Genomic DNA, 25,372 nt, shown 5'->3' on the forward strand with positions numbered 1-25,372 from the left:
TTTGCAAGCATTTGAAAAATATTTAAATCTCACCAATGTTTAATATTTGAACATAAAGCCTCCAAGCTCTCGATTCCAACAAAAATAGCCCTGACATGACTTTTGCATTTTTTTTTTGCTTAACTGATTAACAGAAATTATGTTATTTCGTGAAGTATGTTGGGGGTCCCTCATAATCAAAGTTACCCGCATTATCATAGATACTCCGTTTTACAGTATCAGGAAAATCACTGGCTGGATTATCAGCAGAAAAAAATGGGTGACTTTTTTCGAATATCAAGGATGATTCGTGAAGTAATTTTAGGAAGGATTCCTAGAGGATTTCCTGGTGATATTCTGTGAGAAATTTTCTGGAGGAACTATTTTTATGTCATCCTACATACAGTCAATTCTCCAAATCTCGATATTGAAAGTGCCAAGTCGAGTTAGGGAAGTATCGAGTTAAAGAACACAAAATCAGTGCAAATGCGATCTAAGGGACCATCGAGGTAGCCATGAAAACCAATTTTTACTATGGTTCTCTAAGATACAGAATATCGAGTAAGAGAGAGTTGAGGGGCCCAGATAGCCGTAGCGGTAAACGCGCAGCTATTCAGCAAGACCAAGCTGAGGGTCGTGGGTTCGAATCCCACCGGTCGAGGATCTTTTCGGGTTGGAAATTTTCTCGACTTCCCAGGGCATAGAGTATATTCGTACCTGCCACACGATATACGCATGCAAAAATGGTCATTGGCATAGTAAGCTCTCAGTTAATAACTGTGGAAGTGCTCATAAGAACACTAAGCTGAGAAGCAGGCTCTGTCCCAGTGGGGACGTAACGCCAGAAAAGAAGAAGAAGAGTTGACTGTATGATCATTCAAATTAGCAAAGCCTGGAAGGGGAATGGGATACTCAGATATTGATACGCACCATTCATTAAGTGTCCAAATTGTCCCAAATCCCAAAATGGATGCTTTATCACTAAAGTGCAAAGAAACGTGATATTGTGATAACATTATAACGGTGATCGGCTTATATCTACAAAGCCTTAATTGAGACCATTCTAGGGCGTTTTTGTGTGTAATGAACGTAAGAGTACATTACATTTTACTCTCTTAGAAGCGTGACGTACTTAATGGGTGACCCAACAGTGTCACGAAACATTTTTACCATGACAAACTTCTGCTCATTCGTTCACGTCCATACTGCTATCTGATACATATTTTTTTTATTGTTCGTGTAATCATTTGTGCATGCTGGCTGGTTTGCACTCGAATTTATTTGAGGCTAATAAGACAACCCTACTCTACTAGAACTTTCGATGGCAGAACGTTGTCCGCGATACTAAAACACTTGCTTTGCGGCGCTAAGTTGCTAAAGTTTGAAAACGCCTGAAATAGTGAAAATAAACTTTAGAACCTAACTAGCTACTTTAGCACCACTGAGGTTCTGGATACAGACGTAGAGAGGGTGATAGATTAGATGTTCGTTGTTGTTCTTTTTTGATGCATTGACGAAAATCTGATCTGGCTTCGCTGAAATAATACGAATGTTTTCATTCAACAATATCCCGGATTACAAATTTCAGATTTTTCGAGACGATTTTAGTGAGTTCTTATGCAAATCTTATTCACTGAATGAACGCATTGAATTTTTTTTATTCGTTGTGTATTCATGTAAAGCGGAATGAGGAACAATAAAAATGCAAAAAAAAGAATGATAAATTCTGAAAAATATTACCAAAAACAGTCCTTACCCTCTTTTAAATACTGAATCATCTTATCAATCACCCTATCTACCACTTTTGCATACGTTACCACCATTTGTTTCGGGGCGAAAAAGTTTCTAGAACCTGTGTGAAACACAAAATCCGTAACAAGACAATACAACAGAAACTGAATTTAATCTACTGGAAAATCTAGGAAGCAAAACCAGAACGTCGCGCTTTAGTAGCACTGTTTATCGTTAGTTAGTAGTTGTTTGGCCGGAGCTCTCACATTCTGTAGTGTAACCCCTACGGTGGTAGCTGGAGAAACTGACGATCGCAGCCAGTAACGGATTGGTGCTGCGAGCATCGGGCCCAATCCTAGTGCAGCAGCCGGGAGCTTCCGTCCGGGGACTTGCATGGCGATGCCCGTTCCTCCCACTTGCTGTGCTTCTCCGGAGTTAAGTGGGTGATGTGCACGTGAATTGCTTGTACCTTCTCGAACTTGGGTGGAATGGAGCACAGTCGGTAGCTCACTTCGTCACCCGGCAGTGGCACGTACTCGCCCTCGATGCTGCCGATTAATTAGACGGTTCGGATGGGGAAGAGAAAAAAATATGGAACTTTGATTAGATGGGCAGCGACATGGGGTAAACAGTAATAGAATAGAAATCATTTCTCCAGCACTTGCGTCACTACTGTGGGATAAACTAGACAACGATTCCAATGTGTTACGAAGGAAAAAAATAATCGAGGGGATCTACCGCATGTTGTATGTGTAGCCGAGAATTTAAACAAAAAAAAAACACATTTAAACAATCTACAGGGTAGCCACTCAAACTTGAGAAATAGCTTTCCGAGTTTTTCTCTGGTTTTTCCGATCATTTTTAGATATTTTCCTGATATTCAGTATTTCAGTATTTTGTTCAGTATATTCAGTATTTAACACAATCGTTGTTTCCTATTTAACATAATATTAGTATTTTCTCCATCTAACGTGACCAGACTTTGTCATAGAATTAGTATTCGGGCTTTTTGACTATGAGGTATACCTTGACCGGCTCTAACCGGTGTGTTGCAGTATATTTGCTAGTTGTGCTGATTTTTCACAAATAAATTTTTTTTGAAACAAATATCAGCACGAAACTTGAAAAATCAATTAAACTATTAATCATCTGTTCAATATACATACAAACTCGATCAAAATCGTACTTATTCTTATGGAGGATGGAAGACACGATAAGGTTTTCACAATTTCTCATGCCTATTGATGCGTGACATGGTTTGTGAATGACTTCCAAAAGTTCTGGTTCGATTGAAAAATGATTGAGAATATCTATAGTGAAAATCCTGGAAAACTAACTGTAAGAATTGTTATAAGAAACTTCTTTGACCGTTAGGTAAAATTAATGGAGCAATCCTCTATGGCATTTCTGAATGAAGCAATGAATGATGTCTGAAAACATCCACGATCAATTGCTGTATATGTTCTGGAACATCCATAGAAAAATTATCAGAAAATTCATGAAGAATCTTTGGAAGACGCATCGTGCTGTACACAGCATGAGCGGATGGTGCTGCGATTTCTGAACGAGCGAACACGCTTGATATATATTTTATGTTTGGGAATAACAAATTTTACTGCTCGTATACTGCCGTGAATCGCAAGTCAATCCCATTTGTAAAAAGTAGGCATTAAGAAAATGGGCTGTGAAGTTCCTAAACTCGTTTTCCATATAAATGTTCAAAAAATTCCAGAGGATTGGAACATGTTCAAATTTTAATGAAAGTTCCACAATTTGCTTTTCACTACGATATCTTTCCGAGAAAAATAAAAAGATGAACAAAACACGGTTCAGTTTTGGATTACACGGTCCGGAAATCTGCGTGGGACTGATTTTCGAACAAATCTTATTATCTCATTAGTGCAGCTGAAAAAGCATTGAAAGATATGTTGAAAACTGAACTCAACTCAATTTTTACGGAAATGCAGATGGAACTGACTTGCGATTCACGGCAGTATAACTGTATGCTTTAAAAAAAAAAATAGCTACTTATTGCTTTAGAAAATGATTCAGGTAATTGCCCAAAATTTTCTACAGCCATAACTCTGAAGCTTTTAGCAGGAATTCGTTTATTGGTGCTTCAGTTAGTTAAGAAATTCCTCCATGAATTTAGTTTAATAATAAACTTCGTAAATAAACGTGGATTTTTTAAAGATAACCCTAGAATCTTCATTATAAATTTATTTGAAAATTACTCTAGTAACAATTTCTCCAGAGATGCCTCCACTGATTTATTACAATCTTTTTCCCGAATTGTTGTTCTGTTTTTCTTCAACATTTCAACCAAGATTTTTTCTATAGATTTCTTAAGAAAATTCTTTGTAAAATTTTCCAAGGTAATTCTCATATGATCTATCCAGGAATTATTTTAGGGGTGTATCCAGTGAATTCTCGATGCTGTTTATTTTAGAAATTATTGAGGAAATCCCTGAATAAACGGAGAGTATTGCTAAAACAACTCCTATAGTAACCTCTGATTGATTTACTTCGGAGCACAATCAGACTCTTGAATGTGCAATGTGGGGTAGTAATTGGGAATGCCATTGACGATTTGTAATTTTCTACTAGGTTTTCGAAACCCAACAGGGCGTGTGCACCGGGTTGCGGGTAGGAGCAAAGGGAGATCAATAGCATCTACTTAAAATAATAGAGCAAAAAGCCGTATATGATTAGGTAATGTTTAGCGATCTTCTAATATCTATAGTGATAGAAACATAAAATAATACCTAATACTTAATAAGTACAATGTAGCTTTACTGTAGTAATAAATGAAATAAAATCAATTTTCTATACTTGACAAGGTTTTGATTTGATTGATTGTCATGAGTGAAAAAACTACCTATTAGAAAAGCCACATCAGCTAAGCCTATACATATACAAATGTTACTCATAGGGTCATGGCGAGCATTCGGTGTGCATGTCTATGACTGATTCTTATCTAACAAATCTAGAATACCACGCGGACAATTTCGAAACAAATTATTTTTATACATCGGTCTTACGATCCGAAAGGCTCAGCTATGCGGTGAAATCATTCTTTTGAAGCTACTCATTAATACTGTTACATTGTTTAATTCTCTAACAAAATTACATAATCAACTGTCCCTATATTCTCTCTTTTTTACCTTCTTATCTGTTGCATGGTTATGATCATTATTAATATAATGCATGAGCATGCACAATGAGTATAATTTCAGGATTGTTAGCAGCACATGGATAACTGGAAAGAATAGCTTCGAAAGGAGTGCTTAAAAATATGATAATCTTGGTCAAAGAAGTATTATCATCATGAGTAAGTTGCAATTCTTCATTATTAACTGCAGAAACACACAAACAAATGAACTAATAATATCAAATATCTTTATATAAATCAGTACTGTCAATTAGTGCACTCAATTGAAATTGTATATCAGCACATGATAAAAACAAAGTTTGTAAAAACGTCATCATCGATTGGATTGTGTTCTTTATAGTAATGTTCATCCATTATCAAAAACTTCTAAAGCATCGTAAGAGCAGTCCTTAGCATCACTCCCATATTGTTATTCTTCTTCTTCTTCTTCTTGGCATTACGTCCTCACTGGGACAAAGCCTTCTTCTCAGCTTAGTGTTCTTGTGAGCTCTTCCACAGTTATTAACTGAGAGTTTTCTTTGCCAAAGTTGCCATTTTCGCATTCGTATATCGTGTGGCAGGTACGATGATACTCTATGCCCGGGGAAGTCAAGGAAATTTCCATTACGAAAAGATGCTGGACCGACCGGGGATCGAACCCAGACACCTTCAGCATGGCTTTGCTTTGTAGCCACGGACGCTAACCACTCGGCTAAGGAAGGCCCCCAGTGGGTGCCTCGAAATTCAACATGTTGAATGCTAACAAGGTGAGGGGGGCCACTAAAAACATGATTAAAACCAATTTACGACATTTTTCGTAGAGATGCTTTCAATATTGCCTCCAGGTTAGTTTTAATCAAGAATTAACTATTTTCAACCGATTTGTGGTTCCGCATCATAATAATTGCATTAAATGCTAAATAATTTTGGACAATTTTGTATTTCTTTCTTTTTGAAGTGAAAGTTCTACTTTGTCGCCCGGTGTCCATATTGCCCCAACAGTAGGGTGATGTGCTAGTATCCATCGTATTAAGCATTGGTCAGTGAGAACTGCAATTTTCCCAGTATTGCGGTGAATGATGCTGATACACATTGATGCCAAACAATTCTTTCTCAAAACGGCTTTAGCATTGTACAATAACATTTTGATAAATCTTGATCTCTTTTTGGAAATAATGCAAAGAAAATACATCTTACTGTATTCTCAGTCCGTCGTATCGTTTTCAACTCCGTCGCAATCAGTTTCCAGATTCGTCTCACAACTTACGGCTCACTGTGTGTATTGAATGGTTAAAACACAACATATCAACGCTATAATAAAATGTTTTACTAGAATATATAGATCTACTGGCATCTCCCTCCATTCCTTCAGCATGATGGAATATACTAATTTTCTTTAAAATTCATTGTTCGTTATCAAAATTCAGCCCAAACATATGAACACAATTCCTTTTGACCGTACAATTATGGCATTTGCTCACAGTACAGCGAAAACAACACAATCAAAGGAACCGTATTTTTACGTCGAGCGTCGCACACACATTGATGCGCACAAGCTTTTTTTCTCAGTACGACGGATTGAACTTTGTTTACATTCTCAATTATACGCGGCGATTGATGAAATTTCGTAAAATTTGGTTTACGGCATGTGATTGGAATGAAATCCTTCAGTGAAGAAGTACGAAGGTTTTCCATAGTGAAAATAAGTGCCCGGCGAAGTAAGTCACCCACGGGGGCGGGAAGAAACTTGTGTTGGAAAGTGGTGTGGCTCAGTCGATCGCTAAGCATTTCTCTCAAATCGTGTTCGTCCATGCGATTTCGGTGAAAAAGTGCAAAGTGGATAATTGAACTGAAGTTATTTACCCTACTGTATTTCGGTAAATAACTTATTGCATTTTTGGTGTACAAGTGTACAAACCATAACAGCTTTCACAAAATTACACTTGGATAATGAATCTATGTTGCAAGTAAGTTTGAATATCTGCCGTAGTGGAACATTTAAAGTTTGATACGACGAATAGTAGCGCTTACGACGAAGTAGAACAAAACCCTATAAGAAATTTTCAATGTTCAATATTCAATTTTTCAATGTCTAAAAGTACCACAAAAAATCTCTTATATTTTTTTGGATAAAGCATGAAAATTGAAGTTTCAATCAAGAGCTACATTATCGGTCAACTTGCAGTTATTTGCCTTTGAAACCTTATTTGGTGAGGTGTGAATGTTATAATTTTCGAACCAAATAAAATCATGCTCAATTTTTCGGTTTAAAATCAATGTTTTAAACATTTTTTTCTAAAATTTTAGTACTCTTCCGACAGGCAACTGAAATATTGTTTGCATCGAAAGTGTAAAATTATTCACTTATGCAAAGATACAGGGGGTGTTCATACTGCCCCCGGTACCCCTACTCTTTTTCTTCATTCGACTCGAAGAAAATACCAACGAATGGAAACTTTATTCTTTCTTGTACAAACAACGATGTTTGCATAGATTGCAGTCGCCAGTTTGCAGATTTAACAAAAAAATGGACTTTTTCGTAAACTGTTTAGCTAGCTGGCGTAGAAGGGGTCCACCAATTTGAGAAAACCGAAGGACCACCCTCTAGTTTCATCATATACTAGCGATCAGTGGCATACAATTGGAATTCTAACGATGTGTGCCGACGGCGGCCTGGTTTCAGCGAGAATTGCTCGTATGTAATGTTTCTCACCCTATGTGAATTTACTACTAGGAATTTTTAATCTAGTGAATCTACTAAAAAAAACTCAGAGCAAATTCTAGCTCGTGACAATTCTGAAATTAGATAAATTAGAGTCACTTCTGAAGGATTCGATATATGAATCAAAAAATGCACCTATTAGACCATTAGTTACCAAATTATGAAAAAATGATTTGCTACCAGTTGTGTGTATGTCTACAAGCATCAATTTCACCCCTGTTCAAAAGCAATAAGGAGGTAATAAGCTGCGTCAAACATATCCGTTAGTGCCAGGATTGTGATTTCCATCGGAAGACATTTCAGTCAAATAAACTAAGCCAATAAGCAAAACTTACTCTGAGATGTGCACGAAAATGTCGTCGCCGCCGGCCGTGGGCGAGATGAAACCATGACCTTTGCTCCTGCTAAATGATTTCACTTTTCCTTCCTCGATGGGATTCCTCATGGCACGGTCGGAGCTGGAAAGGAAAGCGGAAAAACGTGTGACCAGTTAATAGGGGTGCGGTAAATATTGCGTGCGTTCAAATAGATTCTAAATAGGCCGTGTGCTGTTTGTTGGTCCTTGCGTTCGTAGTTATTATTTGTTAGATTCCACGTTGACCGGTTTGGATAGGAATAGAAGTTAATTTGAGCTGATAAGGTAATAAGAACCTTAATTGAAATATGCAATCGATCGTAGTCAACATAGGGTAGATGTCCGGTTACGGCCATAGTATAAATTTATGTTGGGGTCTAAATAGCTATTATATTTCAATAGTTTGATTATTGTGAATTCTGTTTCCACTAAAATAAGTATTTGTCATTTTTCTCTCTAGGTCACCACTGTCACATCATAGCATCCGAATTGAACGTGAAAGCTGTCATAACGTTATGCACTTGCCTTTCAATATTCAGAAGTCAGCAAGTCAACATTCATAACACGGTGCCGATAAATTAATCGTAGAATGCAATTACTCTAGCATCATAAACACTTGATTGACAGGTGGCTATTCCGGTTGGTCAAAGGAAGGTATGTAGGCTGGCACCATGGAGTTTTAGATGGCCAATAAATATCAATACATTGTACTATCACGTCATTTAGTCTGATGTTGTACCGAACACGATATTACCAGAACCGATTTATGTGAACCCCTCAGGGCACGAGGGAAACCAGATAAGGAAGACATTTCTGTGTTTTGTCTTAAGAAATACTAACATCCTTATTCGATGAAACTAAATTGAAATTATAAACATATTAAAAACATTTCATTTGCCACATCAGTAGGTGAATTCCGGCGCACATTTCCTTCAAAGAGAAGAAATTTTCTTCCATAATCCATCAGCAAGAAAATTGTCTTTTCTTCGAAAAAAAATACGCGCCGGAATTTGCCTACAGTTAAGATTTTTTTCTAAGGTTTTTCATTGTTTACCACGTCCCTTGTTCTACTAGTAAAAGGGACACTTTTCAGAAATTATTAAAAAAAACTAAAAGAGTTGATATTACGTTTAAGAATTAGAATATAACATTTATGTGTCCACCTGATTAGTTTTAGAAATCCTATTGTGATATGTGCTTCCGATGGGTAGTCAATTTCCAGCATTCATTTCATTAGTTACGTAGAAAATCAAACGGTCGAATGTGTTTATCAATGTGGAAATAGAATAAATAGCTCTATGATTGGCCAAAGACGTCAACATATCAGAAGATAAGCTGCCGACCAGAGGTAGCTGGTATTTGTATATGTAGGTCATGGTGAAGAGTAGAATTGCAAGAGTGATGCAACCCCAAGAGCCATAGAGCGCTGCATAAGAAGAGCCTAACCTCACTTATTTAACAGCTGCTGGTCCTGTTGTTTACGTTTCGGACTTAGTCGTTTTATCCATCATTTTTTCATCTTCGCATTTCTATCACCAGCATGCTGATGGTGACTATTTTCCACGGTAGGAAGATAGAATAATACGATCCGTGGGTATCTGCAGTGGATTTGACCTCTCCTCGCAGCAAACTTTCACGAAATTAAGAATGATTCGAAAAAAATACTAAGTCCAAACTGTAAACAACAGGACCAGTACCTGTTAAAATTGATGCGTGACGTCACAGTGCAGTGGAGTATAAAATGTTTCAGTTCCAAGTACAGTTTGGTCTACCTAGGGTAGAAGCACCGGTTTTGGCCATACGCCAGTTGTAGCCATAGTGGATTATACACCGTTTTACATAGACAATCAGCATGAAACCTTTTGTGTTCAGTAGATCACATTCATATGATAAAGCTACATTCATTTACTCGTCCAAATTAATTCAAAACATAAGAAAAACAATTCATTTTCCTTATAATTTTAACTCCCATACACCTAATTTGGCCAGGGCACTCCTAATTTGGCCACCCTCATGAGAAATCTATGCAATTGGCCAATTTAGGAACCGAAGTTAAATCTCTGGCCGAAACTGGTTCCGTTGGCCTATATTGACCAACGGGATTTTCAAGGCGAAAAAATGGTTTTAGCTCAGTTTTGATATTTTACACACATAATATGGATTGAAATCTTGTATTTGACATATTTGTAGTATAAATACGGCTTCCCATTTAATTTTTATTGACATTTTCTCTTAGGCTGGCCAAAACCGGTGCTTTTACCCTATGACGACTGCAACAAAACAGTAACATGTCTCACGTCATAGAAGGTGCGTTTTTAAAACTCCATATTTAAAGTGGCACACATACTTACATAGCACAACAAGTGTTCTCTGGAAGAGCCACGCTAAAGAAGTCATTTTATCTGTGTTTACTTGGCTAATAGAGCTACTACGTAGGCAACCGAGCAGACAAATTACCGAGCGAATATGTGCCCATAAACTTATGAATGAATGCAGCCAACTTTGTAGAGATACTGCTTTAACATGGAGAGCGTGACAAACACTAAAATTGAATGCAGACGTAAAATCTGAGTAATCATTTTTTTTTTAATTTTAAAAATAAGAAATGCGCAAGATCGGTCGAAAATCGGGGTGTTTTTTTTTTAATAGACTTTTAAACAGAAGCGAAACGGTTCAAATGAAGTTTTGTATGTTCTGAGATTGTTGAAAAAATTATTTACCTGTTCTACAAAGACCACTTGACGATGATAATTCCTGAAGAATTTGTTCTAGTTATTTCTAATGAAGTTATCGGTAGAACTTCTGTTGGAATCCTTGATTTTTTAAGAGTGCATAATCACTAAGGATTTCTTTGAAAAAATCCTGTGGGAATCCATTGAAGTGTCGCTGAAAGAATTCTTTGAGAAAACCTTTGATGAATCCCTGGAATAACTTTTTTCAACTACTTAAAAGAGAATTAAAAAAAAATAATCTGAGGAAGGTAGGAGGATTAAGGGAAATTAAGGAATAGGGAGCCGAATCCTATTCTTGGCACTTTTGATTCATTTCGGCAGTGGATTTTTTAGAAAGCTACTGAGCTCATAATTGGCCACAATATGCGTAGTATCGAAGTGCTTCTTATTGCAAAGTTTCAGACAATTCGGCCGAGAAAACCCCCCGATGCCAAAGTGAATCATGGTAGTGCCCAAGTAGCTCTGCACCCTATTTAGAGCATGAAAATACTCCACTTTCAGGAATATTTACTAGAAATATACACCGACACGTTAATGCTTCCAGTGGACGATTTGCCTTTTGAAGGAAGCACCACACTAGACAACGGACTAGCATGCAACGCCCAGTGGCACAGTCGAAATACGTTCCTAACGAAAAGTTTTCCGGACTGAAGCGGGAATCGAACCCACACCCCTTGACTCGATATGGCTAAATGCTTGGTAACATTAACCGCACGGCCACGAAGCCCACATATCCTCTAGAAATTCTAGGGTGATAGCGACATGAGATATTTCTAGGAAATAAAGAGAATCACGAGAGAATTTTCGTGGAGGTTTTTTTTGAACAAACTCTGGATAAAATACTTGAGAAACCCTTTTAGGAATTTATCGAAGAATAGTTGAACGACTTCTTTTAAGAGAGACTGGAGAAATTCAATGAAAGATTTCTCAAGGGTATCTTTAGAACTCCTTGGAACAATTTCAGGGAAAAAAACTAGGAAAGATTGCTTGAAAAATATTGAAAGAATCGCCGGAGAAACTCAAATGAGGATCTCTAGAAAAGTAATGGTAGTATTCAAGATTTTACGAATTTCGAAGAATCCAGGAGCTAATTCCCTAAAAAAATGGTACAAACAAAATATTATATTAACTTTCAACTTTAGATAGTACCAGGGCTGGTAGCAATTAAGTATCTCAAAAAGAACCTCATGCCTGAAAATAGAAATGAGTTTTTTTTTTAAATTCTTTATTAGTATCATTCCAAACATTAAACCCATTTATAATATCTAGGTGTTCAGTATTAGGCAATACTCTCATCCTAATTTGATAAAACTAAATTGAACATTTATTAATATTTTGTTAACAACATATTACATTTCATTTTCCGTAGCAGTGCAGGATGAGAATCTTAAAAATAGTAATTTTAGAGTCCTCATGGGACCCAGATAGCTGTAGCGGTAAACGCGCAGCTATTCAGCATGACCAAGCTGAGGGTCGTGGGTTCGAATCCCGCTAGTCGAGGATCTTTTCGTAATGTAAATTTTCTCGACTTCCAGGGCATAGAGTATCTTCGTACCTTCCACACGATCAGTGTTGTGAAAAACTCAATTTCTCACAACTCACGCTTGAGATTTATCATGTGTGAGTTGTCAATCATGCAACTCAGCAGTCAAAAAAACATGGATGGGTTGGCTCACCTTTCAAACTCATTGTCTCGTATTTCCATAATTTACTCATACACGGTAATGATTTCTTGTTAGTCTTGAAAAATTATGTGAATCCTTTCTAACGTAAACAAAAACATTCGGGTTTCACGAGTTTTTGCCGGGTTTTGCGTCTAAATCATTTTTTACGGTATGAGTTGTTTGAGTTGATTTTGCATCAAAATCTCAATGAGATTTACGAAGCAGATCTCTAATGAGTTTGCTCTCACGGGAGAGCGTACTGATTGAGATTTTGAGTGTGAGCCTATCAACACTGCACACGGTATACACATGCAAAAATGGTCGCATCGCGTTTCGTGAACGGCAAAGAAAGCTCTCAGTTAATAACTGTGGAAGTGCTCATAAGAACACTAATCTGAGAAGCAGGCTTTGTCTCAGTTGGGACGTAATGCCAGAAAGAAGAAGAGGAGTCCTCATGTCTGAAAATGACACAAAAATAAAATAAACAGGAATCAGGAATCATATCTAGAAATATCTCAAAGAGTTTCAAGTTCTCCAGGATATTTTTCAGATATAGACTCTTGAGGATGTCTTGAAGTGTCTAAAAAAGTGTAAATTAGTTTAGTTTTAACATTATTTCCACAGGTATTAACTTTACTATCCTCACATACGTATATCGTGTGGTAGGGACTATGATTGTACCTAATGTCTGGGAAAGTTAAGACATTTTCAACATAGCTTTACCTTAGTCATGGACAAAACTACACGAATAAGGAAGGCCCCACAACTTCTTACACAAATATCGATATACATTCTCCAATCATGTTCTAACGGAAATATAGAAGTTTTTCATTTGATCGATTGAACATGTTCAAATTTAGAATACTCCACGCCCTTAAATGCTACAAAGATAGGACTATCATTTGCTGATAAGATCTTTCACAAAGCTCTCTCCGGCCCCCTTTTTTCATTACAAATGCATTTCTCGTTTGAACTTTAAACGTTGTTATTGTGCATGCCATGGGCACTGAAACAGACGTTGGTCCGCATGATGCCTTCTGTATGCCCAGAGGACTAGACTAGTGAAGAAGCTATCCACAGGAAATGAGTGGTTTTTATCACCATCAACATGGGATGCCTTTCTTGCCACAGCTTTTCTATGGCTATTTTTTTTTTCTCGCCCCCAATAGCATGGAAGCTGACGGCGATGTACTTACTTACTTATGCAGTGAATGATGTCCCCCATTTAGTTACCTGGAGCAAGTACTGCATTACACTGTCAGAAGAGGCATAAATGTCTCATGTCCAAAATTTCAACGAAAAAAAAAAACTAATGGAATTTTAATTGGAATTCAACATTTTAAATTTTCATTTTCGAAAATTGTTCTAATTATTAGTACAACTTGTGTGATAATTTTGAATGCATAGTTTGATAAACATCACATTAATACAAATTGGAAAAAATATACATGCATTCTATCATTTTTTTAAAACTAAAACGGTTAAAAGTGACCAACTTTACTCCATTTTACGGTACTGGGTATAGATGAAGAACTCGAAGAAAAACAGTACGACACCATCACTAACTGGAGCACCGATGGATATGAGGCCAAAAGAACTAACTAGAGGCATCCAGGGGAAGCACAGCAAACGTAGCGTGCCTCGAAGTCAAATTCTATTGTGATACTCTGTCTATCAGAATGAACTTAGTTGGATAACTATGACAAAGGCAACACTATGCATTTGCAAATGAGAGTGCAAAAATAACGTAAAGTTGAAAATCATACGTTTCAACCTCCTTCAACTTTTCTTACGTTTTTATTTCAAGTGGATCCTGACGCCAACCTTTTTCAGCGTTACATCATTTATGTGCGACGTTTTCGGAAAGGGATGCTGGGTGTGAATGATTTAAAACGGAAGACTTTCTCATAAACTCACCGGGAAATGAAAGCTATGGTGCTGGCTGGGGAGCAATGAAATAGTTTTTCAATTTGCACCTTTGTTTGTGCTGTTGAAAATAGAACAATTATGAACCGTCATCAGAAAAACTTGGCTGGGTTCGCACCTCTTTTCTGCTGATGAGGCCCTGTGAACTAGTTCGAGTCTCACGTAATGATGCTAGACATCTAGAATGTACAAAATGTAGCAAATAGTATAAACCTGGGAGCAAGTATGGAAAAAAATCGTCTCTAGCGACAAACAACACGGTATTCGTCGAACGGTCTAAGAGGGCCGTCGCTCTTGCAGCAGCATGATTTGAAAACCTCACCACTCGCGCATTGTACCGACATGAGGAGCATCCGATGCAATGTTTGTCGTGGGACAAAGAGTTTATCGGATGTTGTTACAAGTAGCGATCAGGAGTGCTTTGCGAAGACCCAAGCTGTCCGATTCATTTTTTGCGCGCTCGAAGTGTTTTTGTTTTTCAGAAGTTAGCACTTCATTCGCACGCCATCGGAGTTATTTTACATTCCTGCTTATACGTGTTGACGCTGCGATTGTAACTGTTCAGTCGAGGATGGATTACCAATTGGTGAGCTCGTTTCATGCTTGTAATAACACATTTGTATCATAACATGTATTTTTTTATGAATTTGTTGAACAAACTATGAATAGTTCGTCACTTTAAGTGTTGACATAAGCGCTTATTTATGTTTTAAAAAATTTCGAGATTCAAACCTTTGAATAGTTCGATGTTTAAGATGTCGATGCATTGATAGATAATTTTTTAAACAGAGGTTACATGAATCGCATCACTTACCAAGGTGAATCCTGATCATGTAGCTTTGAAGCCCTCCAACTAACAAAACTCCTTCCCATGGCAACCATGAAGATGCAGAGGTATACTCGGTCTTTCGTAACAATGGATGTCACACTAACATTCCTTCCCTTCCCCGATGACCGTAAGGACGTGGCCGGCGCCGTTATTGACATTACTAATTGCAGAGTCCTCGAAAATGTACATTGAAGATGGTATGCTACTCCCAAGCTACATCTGTTGGTTCCCTGTACAATTTCGATGATTCTTGTCAATCACGGAGTAGCAACTACGAATTGTACGGTCATCAATGCTCAGCTCATGCTCATGTTGTTACAAGTAGCGATCAACTTGAATCATGGCGCATTCCCGCTATTATTTTTCGTTAAAACCATGCCCGAATGATTTTAGAATCACAAACAATATATCCGAAGGGAAATCCACAGATAACAATGGAAAAATTCTCAGAATGATAAAACTATTGCTCGCGAACATTTAATCGCTAGCCCACACGCAGAACGATGCATTAATCGCGGAGTGTAGTTTGTTGTGATATCTTAACGACAAAAGGTTAATCGTTGTTGCTATGATCGCACGATAAAGAACAACCGCGATGCATCATTTATTTTGTCATGATCACTAGATTTCCATCGTTGCCTGGGAGGGAGAAACCGATACAAAATTTCCTTACGTCAAGGTGAGCCGAGATTTCTGCTGTCACGAGCTATCACTGTGAGCCCGGATCTAAAAAGTGGACAAACATGAAAAAAGTGTGTAATTGATTCGCATTTCATCCAAGTTGACAACAATCGGTTGAAAATCAATTCCTGTACGTCCAAAAAGCAATGCCACGATAGCACCTTTGTATTTTTTTGAATATAAGTATTAAAACACGCATCTTTTCACTCTTTTCAAATAAAAATATAAACAAAACGCACAAAAAACTATGGCCCTTTTCCCATGTTTGTCCAGGAAGATCTAAGGTGCACAACAAACGATAACTAGTGTTTTTCCTCAAGCCTGCCTTGATTGTCGTTGGTGAACTGGAGTTATCTTGCAGTTTGGAAAAGTTTTGTTTCATATTTTGTGTGTAGTATCTGTGTTTCCCACCCAGGTATAAACGGTAATGCTAACGGAAACATTCAGACACCAAACTAATGATGACTTGAGTCACCAAAATGATCAAAATAGTGACCATAAAGTGACTTCATAACTACAAGTATAATCTATTAAAATGACTAGAAATGAAAGTACGTTTTATTCTATTTATATGAAGAAGGTAAATTCAGATATCTCAAATAAATCAAAATATATTTTCGGAACATAGATAAATTTTTGCAAAAACTTGCAACTTTTTGAGTAAAGTGATATTGAAAATATAATATTTTTACAATAATTTGTACAAAATTTTAAATTAAGTTTTTTTTCCATATGGCACATGCAAGTTATTTAATTTGATTGACGCATGGTGTTTAAAATGGAAAAATCTACAATTTTGACGTTAATAGTACAAAAAAGGGAAAATTTTAGTAATTTTCACATTTTTTACCATAACTTTGTTATTTGAAGTCTCAAAACTTTGGCGTCTTCGACAACTTATCGTAATTTTATAGATCTAAAACTTTGCCAAAGACGCGAAAGCTCTAGGGCACGAAATAAAAAAGTGTCCATAAGAGCGCCACATATGCGGCGAAATGTCCATTTAACTTCTATCGCCAAATTCAAGAACAATAACATCCAAAAGGTTACTATTTTAGATTTCTGATTTCAGTCAAAAGAAAACTCGTAGTTTATCAAATACATGAAACCAGGAAAACAAACATTTGATAGAATTGTACTGAACAAAATTTATCAAAGATTTTGAAGTAAAGGCAAATCTGTGGAATAAATCGAGCGAAAATGTTCGATTGTAGATAACATTGTGGCGAATAACAAAAATCCGAATATCCAAAAAAAAAAGCCTGGCGGTACGCAAAATTCAAACACAAGCAGAAAATAGAAACTTAGGCTAAACTTGTGGCAAAACTGTAAAATTAAACTCTTTTCTCCTACATAAACAGAACACAATTGATTTTTGACGAACTCCAGACAAAAAAAATAAGTTATGCTTGCCAGAACGTCTATCAAACGTATCCTATGGCGTTTACCATCCGATTAACACACAATATCCCGCAACACCTATGAGAGATCGTAGAGTTCTTTGCATCTCTCTCAAGTAGGTGTTCAATTAATCATTCTTTCCTATTCCTTAACATTCGCATGGACGTGGCCAGGACAGCTCTCTACTGTTAGATGATGCGTCAATCTTATCTAAGAGTCAAGTGTAAGCCCAAATCTTTGACTTCGATAACGGACGGGAAGGAGGCAACCCTCATATAGCGGACTAGCTTTGTATGAAAGATATGAATCGAACCCTGGAAATTGTGTATAAGTATGGCCATTCTGGATACAAGGGCACAAGGGAACCTGGAAGCTGTTCCAGAAGGAACTGGCGTATATCATATTCAGCAGTTCATACACATGTATATATCAACGGTTTAAATGTTATGTTTTTTCATTCCGATTTATAAGACCAGCAAGAGTACCAACATTTAGATTCGGAGTATTCCGGACATTTTCAAACTATAATATAGTTCCATTATGGAACGGCTCAAAATACACGATTTTTCATCCAGATGTAAATTGATGCAACGCCATATACCTGACGTTACGCCCCTAATGGAACAGAGCCTGCTTCTCAGTTATTTACGGAGAGGTTTGCTATTTGACTATTGTTGCCTATGTATATCGTTTGGCAAGCACTATGATACTCTATACGTGGGAAGTCTACCGGTGGGATTCGAACCCATGCCCCTCAGTTTGATCTTGCTGAAAAGCTGCGCGTGTACTGCCAAGGCTATGGGCCTCTCAAACACAAAGTTATCATATTCGAATTCCCTTTCCATTATTAGAAGAAATTAGAAGAAAAAAAATGTAACATAAGGAATCATTCGACATGTCATAATTCAATAATAACTTCTGACACCAATCACAATTTTAAGACCTGCTCAAATAGGACATCAGACGTTCTTTTAGGAAAACCTCCAGAGATTCCTTCAAGAATTCCTCTCTAAATTTCTCCAGAGGATTCTCCAGGAATTATTTCGACGATTCCTTCAGCGATAATCTCTATCGCTATCCTTACAGCAATTTATTCACTAGGACTTTTGCCAAAGATTTCTCCAGGAAGAACTATTATTCTCATGATACATTTTAGACCAGTTGCGATAGGGCGCCATGAAAATCTTAGCAATCTCTCCAGGAGTTTCTCCACACGCAACCCGAGCCTGTAAGATTTCATTACAATTCTGCATGATTCTAATACAGAAATTGTATTAGATCGTTGCATATACAGAAATTGTAATGGTCGACAATACATGGCATTGTATAACAAAGAACATGGAAAGAAGCGAAAGAAATCGGAAAAATACGCTTGTGTTCGCGCCGAGTTCGAGATGCATGAGAAACAGGTTGGTTGCGTCATTACGCAGCCATGAGGCGTAATGAGTTTAAATTATTACAAAAAGATTTTGACGCGACGGTCGGGAATCGAACCGATAGTCGTGGTCTACTCTCCCAACATATGACGCGCCATCCATCACGGCCATATCAGTCTCTTAACGAGAACATGTTTGAAGACAATCATAAACAACACCCGGCTGCTGTTGGCGAAACCGGAGAGTGGAAGTAACTACAGTCAAGTCTCCAATTAGACACACGGTTGAGGAGCGTGATAAATATCTGCGTTATATATGGGATTTCCTCTTCGATAATATTCCCAGAATATCTGATATGTATTAGAAGATAGTTACCGTAAGGCGGGGTGACATTGGTCCACGGCGGTAAGAACACGATACGACCTACCTTGAAGAGTTGAGGAATATCCTTTTAGCTGAGAACTTAACCAGTAAGAGTGCTGCTCTAAATAGATTAATGTGAACCTTACAGAAGAAGTATTTTCTTCTTTTTCCTGGTGTGACATCCCAACTGTGAGAGCGTCTGCTTCACAGCTTAGTGTTCTTTTGAGCACTTTTACAGTTATTAACTAAGAGCTGTCCTCGCCATTTGACCATTTTTGCATGTCCATATCGGTGACATGTACGAAGATACTTCATGCCTTGGCAAGTCGAGAAAATGTCCAACCCGAAAAGATCATCGACCGGTGGGATTTGCACCCACGACCCTCAGCTTAGTCTTGCTGAATAGCTGCGCGTTTACCGCTACGGCTATCTGGGCTCCCACAAATATGTAACATATGATTTCATTTGGGGTTGTCCATTAATTATGTAATACAATTTTTCTGATTTTCAAACATAATAAAAAAATCAAAAGGCGGAAATACCAAAATGCGGAAATTACCTAGGCTAAAAATACCATAATAGGTAAAGAAAAAACAAATGGCAAAAATTTTCATTAAACAGGAACCCCTACAAGGCAGAAAATCATGGGGGTGTAGAAGGGTTACAGAAAAGTGAGTAATCAATTCTGACTCCACTGACACCCCTACAAGAATCTTACATGCCTCTCCTAATAATAGTTAACTAAACTTCATTTTAAAAAGGGTCTAGAGGGTTTACTGAAAAGTGTGTAATGAGTTCTAACCACATTGGATGCTCAGACTAGAATACAGCATGTTCCTTTGAAAAACACCGAACACAGGCTTGAAACTCAATTTGACGAGATCTCAGAATTAGGGTTACATATTTCTCAGGAGCACATAAATGTACTGACGAGCCTCCAACCAAACCGTCTCTCAGCTCATCGAAATCCTAGTGTGCTGCGCTTGCTGGAGGCACACGAAAATTCTAAAAGCGCGCGCTAGGTGATGTGCTCTCGGGGAGACTCGTCTCATGCGCTGTTCGGCGCTACGGCTCGCCATCGGTATCCAAGTTGTGAAACAACTGCTTAGTAACGAAGAGCCTCTACAACTATGTTCGCTTCATTATACAGGTGTCTAGATGGTCTACATGATATGGTTGAAGACTCGCGATCCAAGAGTTACAATTTCAATCCCCATTGAAAACTTTTGTAATCACTTCAATTATTGCGCCGAATTTTAAACAGCACATGTGACGGAACGCATGAGACCGCAGTGAGACACATTTCAAGAAAAATGAGGCGCACCAAAAAAGGTCTCACAATGTACAGCGCTCCCGTGCGCTTGCAAGCAATGAGGCTCCTGCACCTAAGGCTACAGCACGTGCACAGTAACTCTACTCAGAATGCGTGGTGTTTGTTTGCTAATGTACAGAAAATATTTTACTGAAAGCCAGCTGACAAACGTTATATTGCTGAAATTCAGTTTGAAAATTTGCTGAGGGCACGGACATCCATAACCAAACTTAGTGAGTATAGATATATGTTATAATGTTCATATAAAATTATTATAAGGCCATGTTCTCAACTAACGTACTGATTATTGAAAATGTGCTATCTTTCAAGTTCGCGTTTTAAAAATGCATTCAATAGGAGACGCGACTGATTCGAAAAAAAATCAAAGGGGGTTGTGTACAAGACACGACCGCATGACGTTAACTACGCCAAGTGATATTTTGCATTTGAATTTTAGTCGATTTTCATAGTGGCAGCCTTCCTTTAGTTCAAACTCTAACATAATATCGTGACGGTCCCAACAAGTTAGATTTTTTATTGACACCCAGTATATTGCCGTAAGATGTAGTTAACATCACAAGAAGAATGAGCGAAGAAGCTGAAAATGGTCTGCTTTTATAGTGCGCTTCCCAACCCAACAGAATCATGGAAGACAATATGAACGAGTTTGGTTGCGTAAGAAAAGGGTCGACATTTTCCCAATTTTCGACAGTCTATCTTCAAAAATCAAAATTTTTCTCCATTTGAGTAAAATGTTATATACATTTCCCACCGATTGGTGGGAAAATATTGAAAATCTACCGATAAATGGCTGAGTTATTAGTATTTAAAATCTGACATAAATTCGTGACGGTCGCAACATTTTAGATTTTCAATTGACACCCAGTATATTGCCGTAAGACGTAGTTAACGTCAAAAGAAGAATGCGTGAAGAAGCAGAAATTGGTCTGCTTTTATAGTGCACTAACCAACCCAAAGGAATCGCTGAAGACAATATGAACGAGTTTGGTTGCGTAAGAAAGGGGTCGACATTTTCCCAATTTTCGACAGTCTATCGTCAAAAATCAAAAGTTTTCTCCATTTGAGTAAAATGTTATATAAATTTCCGACCGATTGGTGGAAAAATATTGGAAATCTACCGATAAATGGTTGAGTTATTACCATTCAAAATCTTACATAATTTCGTGACGGTCGCAACATCTTAGATTTTCAATTGACACCCAGTATATTGCCGTAAGACGTAGTTAACGTCAAAAGGAGCCAAGTTATTTTTAGATATGGATTCGTCCGTTCCACGCTGTAAGGGAATGGTAAATCGTTCAAATACTATGAGCTACCGGCGGACACAATACAATTCTTGTACAGTTCTTATGAAGAGTAATAGGTAGGACCTTGCATCTTTTGTAAGGAACCGTGGGGTAAGTGGGGTAAGTGAAAATAATATGAATATATTACTGAATATGTGAATTAACGTTTTAAAATCATGAGTAGACCTTTGAGGCCATTCATATCATTACGATGGGTAAGTGATACCTGAGATTGTTTAACCGTTATTGCATAATAGACCAAAAGATTGTCAACCTGTCAACTATTATTCCGTAACAGTTTTAAACTGAAATAAAAAGTTTTAGAATTAATTTGATGTTGAACTAAAAATAACTAGATTGACACACCGCCAATTTTCTAATCACGTGGGCAAGTGAAAATTTTATCATTAGAGAATAAATTTGTGTTTGCTCTTTAGGTAGTTATAAGTAAACAAAGTTTGCAATTATTGCAGAAAAAAAGTATGTGCTGCATAAAGAAACACTTTACTCAAAGCTTTAAAAGCTTTAAGAAATCATGGAACTTCTCTAAAAGAGGTTGCCAAACATTACGATATTAATGTGTCTACTTCGGACAGCCAAATGAAAGGAAGGTGCTGATTAAAAAGATCCAATAAAAGAACACATGGAAATCCCGTAAAGCCATTTCAAAACATAAAAATGGGTTATAGGTCTGTCAACTTAAAAAAAAGGTTCTGAGTACTTTATTCAATGATTCCGTTCCAAGAAACGAAGAAACGATTTCTTCCAAAGAGTTATCCGACGTTATCTCTAACTTTTGTAAACACAAATAACAGATTAATAATAAATCTACAGAGCAGGAATGCAATTGTTGTCTCATGATGTAAGATTCAACATTGAAATTTGAAATTTGTTGTCGAATCATTTAAACGAACATAATTAAACAGAAGAAAACTTAACTGACAAGAATAACATTACATAACATCTTTATTAACATGTTATCAATGTTATTGTTCATTTGGGACTCCTTAACAAATGCTTAAGTTGATAGAAATCGTAAATATAGCTATTAGTATTTTAATTTATTGTTCAAAACGGTAAACTTTTAAATTGCTTCACTTGTGAGACAAGCGAAAAGGATAGATACATTTTTCAAAACTTTGGCTGTATTTTTTTTTTTTCAATTTTACATAAAAATCAATTGAGTATACCGCTTTGGCGGTAGTCAAGTTAAAAATATACACGACCTTATTTATTTCAATTTAAATTCTTTAGAATTTGAAGAATCTCAACTATACACTTTCCATTACCCACTTGCGTGTACATGTTCCTTTCTTTCTTTCTTTGATGACATTACTTCCCACTGGGATATAGCCAACTTCTTAGCTTAGCGTTCGTGTGAGCACTTTCACAGTTATTAACTGAGAGCTTTTTTGCCAAAGTTGTCCATTTCGCATTCGTATATCGTGTGGCAAGGTACGGTGATACTCTATGCCCAGGGAAGTCGAGGAAATTTCCATTACGAAAATATCCTGGACCGACCGAGAATCCATCCCACAAACCATCAACTTGGCTTTAATTGGGCTGCGGACTTTACCACTTGGCTAAGGAAGGTCCCATACATATATATTACAGTTAAATAAATTATGTTGGAAACACTGGCCAAGTTCTCAATTAAAAGGATGATCATTAACTCTTTAAGGTAGATTTAAAGCGTACTGAAACTCCGTCGAAGACAGCATTGAGCTATCTCTTAGCACATACGAGATATTCAATAATATCTCAAAAATGAAGTGCGCCTAATTGGAGACCCGACTGTATTCGCATGTCAACTGGACACGAATGAAGGAAAGCATACTGTGAAGCTGATGTATCACATAATGCTATCCCACTTCGACCAAAAGAGAAGCAAAGTTATTTTTAGACATGGCTGCGTGCGTTTAAGTTTAAAGGGGGATGTTTGCATGTGTTGGATAAAATGAAGTAAAACGTTATAATACAATGAGCTGCTGGTAGGCACAATACAATTATTGTATTGTTCTTATGCAGAGATTGTATTAGGTAGGACCTTGCAATTATTGCAAGAGATTTTTATTTTGCGTGCAGGGATGCGATAAGGAATTCGTCCTAGGATTCCTGCAAACAATACTTACAAGAATTCCTTTAGAGATTTCGCAAGGATTTTCTGTAGGAATGTTCTTTGGCAAGCACGATCTAATGATTCCTCCAGTTTAATTTTTACTTCCAGGAATTTCTCCCAGAAATTCTTCAGGGAAGCTTCGGAATTTCTCCAGAGAATTGTCAAGCGATTTCTTCTGGTATTCCTTCAGAGATTCCTCAAGAAAATCATTGGACGGATTATTAGAGTATGTTAATGTTCAATTAGTATTTATCATGTTTTTAAGGTTTCCTCCAGGAATTTCTCCCGGAGTTACACTAGGACAATTTTTTTTTCCAAGGATTACTCAAGATATTTATCTAGTGATTTCTTCAGAATTTTCTACGAGGATTCCTCCACGGAAGCATACAAAGATATCCCCAAGTAGTCATTTCAATATTCTTCCAGGAATTTCTTCCGGGATGCCTCCTCGAATCGCTCCAGGGATTATATCAGGAATTCCTGCAGGTGTTCCACAACACATCTACAAGAATTCTCCCAAAGGAAAATAGCGATATGAATAATGTTAATGATTTCTCCAGATAATCCTCTAGGTATTCCCCAAGGATTTCGGAAGGGATTAGTTCTGAGCCTCCAACTAATCCTTCGGGGATTCCTCCAAGAGTTCTTCTTGAAATTCCTTCAGTGGTTCTTCAATGAATTCTTGCAGGAATTTAATCAGAAATTATCCTAAGAACTACTTCAGGGATTATTTTAGGAAAATGACTACAAAAATTCTCTACATTAATTCCTTTTGAAAAATCTCTTCATAGAATCCTCCAGAGATGTCTCCTGGGATTTCTCCAAAAAATAGTCCAGGGATTTTTCCAGAAAAGTCTCTACAGCGGTGTACGAAAACGACACTTCCGCACGCGAAGAAAGCACTAGGCAAGTTTTACCTTTAAAAACACTTCACTTTATTGCTATAACTTTTGAACTTAACTTAACTTAACTTAACACTTTTCACTTCACTTATCACTTGTACATCACTTTTTCAAACATTTGAAATACAACTGATTTTCAGCCGCGCACATCACGCGTACGGGAAGACGGGGTAAGGCTAAGCAATTTAATTTATATGTTAAAATCAAGAATCAATAAATCCTTTTTCGACGCAGCATGTCGTATTTTGAAGCCTTAGGCATGATCAAAAAATATCACAGGTGTTGTAATTCTAAAAAATATTAATTTCTTGAAGCTTTTAAAAAGTGATGTCTTATCACGATTATTTTTAGCGACGGGGTAAGAGCGACCACCACAATTTTCGTACATTATTTTACGAAAAAATATATCAGTTCCCTGTGATTCTAAAAAGTATAATGTTTTATGAATTCTACATTGATAAACGTGGATATTGAATCATTTTTAGGGTTAATTATTTAAAAAACTTGAGTATATACTTATTAGTACCTTGAAACTCCTATATTTTGGAAAAACTATACGGATTTGGCTTGTATTTTTCACAAAATTGATTTCATTTCACTTGAACAGTAATGTACAACGTAGTTACAACTTTTAAAATGGTTTACACAGTTATTTGGTGTAAACCAGGGGTGGCGGTCTTATCCCGTCAACAGTGGTCGGTTTTTTCCGCTTGCGCAATTTTCTCAATCATGGCCTTATTTCAAAGCTTAATATTTACAATTCATATCTCACTTCACCGAAGCATATTTCACATTTTTGTTAAAGCATGAACGGGTAATTTG

General features: G+C 37.1%; 1 protein-coding gene across 2 annotated transcripts in view; it reads right to left on the reverse strand.

The window, feature by feature from the left end:
- Nucleotides 1–1,182: 1,182 nt before the first annotated feature.
- Nucleotides 1,183–25,372, reverse strand: part of LOC5571718 (cold shock domain-containing protein CG9705) — a 72,152-nt gene continuing 47,962 nt past the window's right edge. For both annotated transcript variants that reach the window (XM_001659810.2, XM_021843134.1), the window contains 2 exons: nucleotides 7,919–8,041; nucleotides 1,183–2,258 (listed from right to left, as the gene is read on the reverse strand). In XM_001659810.2, the coding sequence (XP_001659860.1) occupies nucleotides 2,066–2,258; nucleotides 7,919–8,041 (316 nt within the window). In that variant the 3' untranslated portion in view covers nucleotides 1,183–2,065. The remainder of the gene's footprint in view (nucleotides 2,259–7,918; nucleotides 8,042–25,372) is intronic.

The sequence above is a fragment of the Aedes aegypti genome, chromosome 2 (genome assembly GCF_002204515.2).
Source record: "Aedes aegypti strain LVP_AGWG chromosome 2, AaegL5.0 Primary Assembly, whole genome shotgun sequence".
NCBI classification, from domain to species: Eukaryota; Metazoa; Arthropoda; class Insecta; order Diptera; family Culicidae; genus Aedes; species Aedes aegypti.